Here is a 1,988-nt window from a genome sequence, read left to right on the forward strand (position 1 = left end):
TGGGGCCTCTGCCACTGGGGCTTCACCACTCAGCAGAAGGTGCTGGGGGGGACACAGAGTGATCACAGGGGAAGATTGGGGAGCCCTGAGACCCCCGCCAGCCCCCTGCCCAGCCGCTGCCCCACAGGCTGAGCCTCCACAGCACTGTGTCCTTTATTTCCAAAGCCCCCTCTCGTCCGCCAGCACCCTGGCGAGGTAGGTCAGTGTCAGGTCTTCGGGGGGTGGGGGGGGATGGTTTTGTCCTGTTTTGTAAGAAATTAAGTCACAGGGAGTTGCTCAAGGTCCCAGTGTGGCAACGGCCAGGTTGGGAGGAGAGGTCAGGGCTCCCTTCTCCCTCCCTGCCCCACGTCACCCTGCAGGAGGGTGCCCCATGTTCTCCTACCCCACTATTCTCTGCCCAGGTCCATCCCCGATGGTCCCAGCACACACGAGTCCCGTGCTAGGTGTTGAACCAGCTCTCCAGGTCGCGATAGACACGGCCACGGGGCAGGCTGGGGTAGGCGGTGCAGATGGTGCAGATCCGCTCCCTCCAGTCAGCGTAGAGCTTCACGCTGAACCTCCTCTGCCAGGCAAAGAACTGCCGGTAGCGGCTGGAGTTCATGGTCTTCAGGAAGGTGGCCAGCTCTGCCAGGGAACCAAAGTCATTGACATGAATGAAGGAGTCTGCAGGGACAAACTGCTCGTAGTTGGCCCGGGGAGGCCCCAGCACCACAGGCACGGTGCCGGCCATCAGCGAGTTCCTCCAGAGCTTCTCGGTGATGTAGTCCTGGTGGATGGAGTTCTCGAATGCCAGGTAGAACTTGGACTTGGACGTCGTCGGCAAGAGGCAGTCCTTGCAAAGCGGCTTTTTGTTTGCTTTCCCATATATGTTCACATGGAGGTACCTGGAGAGGTTTTTGTAGACTTCAGCTCTTTTCTGAGTCCTGTGGTAGTTGCTGATAACCCAGGACACCAAGTTGGTCTTCATGGGGATGTTCATGGTGGCTGACTGGTTGGGCACAAGCTTGCCGTAGGGGATGAAGATGTCTGAATCCTGTCTGTAGGTCATCACCCAGTTGAAGGTCTGGTTCCATCCTGCTAGAGCTTTAGTGTTGGAGGGAGACTCCAGGGAGACCCACACCCAGTTCTGCCCCGGCGGCCTCTCCTTGGGCAGCCTGTCCCTGCCGGGCTGGAGCCTGGTGGCAGGGAACACCACCACGTCCGCCTGGACCAGGAGCCGCCGCTCCGTGGCGGCCCCGCCGCTCCGTGGTGAGCCAGCAGCCCGTGATGCCATACAGCTCATGGCAAATGTCCCCACTGATGTTGGGGACTTGCTTTGAGGGCCATTCCCACACCAGGACCACCAGTGGCTCAGTCTGCTTGGGGGCTTCTCCAGAGACCTTGGAAGGATCGAGGAAGCACCTCAGGTTCCAGAGGGTGGTTACAAACACCCCAGCAATGACCACCACCTTCACACCAGGCCAGCCCCACCGTGGCCGTGGCAGTGGCGATGCCCGGGGCATGCTGCTGGGCTGGCTGTTACCTTCTTGGGTGACAGAGCTGACACCTGGGAGAGAGCAGAGGCCACCAAGGGCCATCAGCTCACCTTGCTGGGAGTGGGGGGTAGTGGGGAGGTGCTGGGGCTGGAGAGGGTGGAGAAAGGGCTTCTCAATGAAACATGGGTCCCATGATTCACCCCTAGCCCCTCTGCTGATCCTCCCCCCCACATCCCCAGTCCCCTGTGCACCTGGTGTCACCCCACGGTGGCTTTTGTGACACTTTCCCACGGTCCCCAGTGTCCCCATCTCTGGGGTGAGCAGGGATGCTGCCAAAGGGGGCCACAGAACAGCAGCTGCCCACCCCCCACCCCAACTGCCTAGCACCTTACGTGCACGGGGGATGTGATCCTTGGTACCTTGTGCCTCAGTTTCCCCATCTGACAAACAGCCCCGGTCCCACTCCACCCTTCTTGCTTTGCCTGGGGCAGGTTGAGTCTCAAACGCAGCCAG

At 60.6% G+C, this 1,988-nt stretch overlaps 1 protein-coding gene across 1 annotated transcript; it reads right to left on the reverse strand.

The window, feature by feature from the left end:
* Positions 1–439: 439 nt before the first annotated feature.
* On the reverse strand, positions 440–1,502 carry LOC104517399 (alpha-(1,3)-fucosyltransferase 7). The gene is given in 2 exon segments (XM_010167299.2): positions 440–1,228; positions 1,230–1,502. Coding segments are annotated over 2 exon segments (1,062 nt in total).
* Between the last annotated feature and the right edge of the window lie 486 nt (positions 1,503–1,988).

Source organism: Antrostomus carolinensis, unplaced genomic scaffold (genome assembly GCF_000700745.2).
Source record: "Antrostomus carolinensis isolate BGI_N321 unplaced genomic scaffold, ASM70074v2 scaffold28004, whole genome shotgun sequence".
NCBI classification, from domain to species: Eukaryota; Metazoa; Chordata; class Aves; order Caprimulgiformes; family Caprimulgidae; genus Antrostomus; species Antrostomus carolinensis.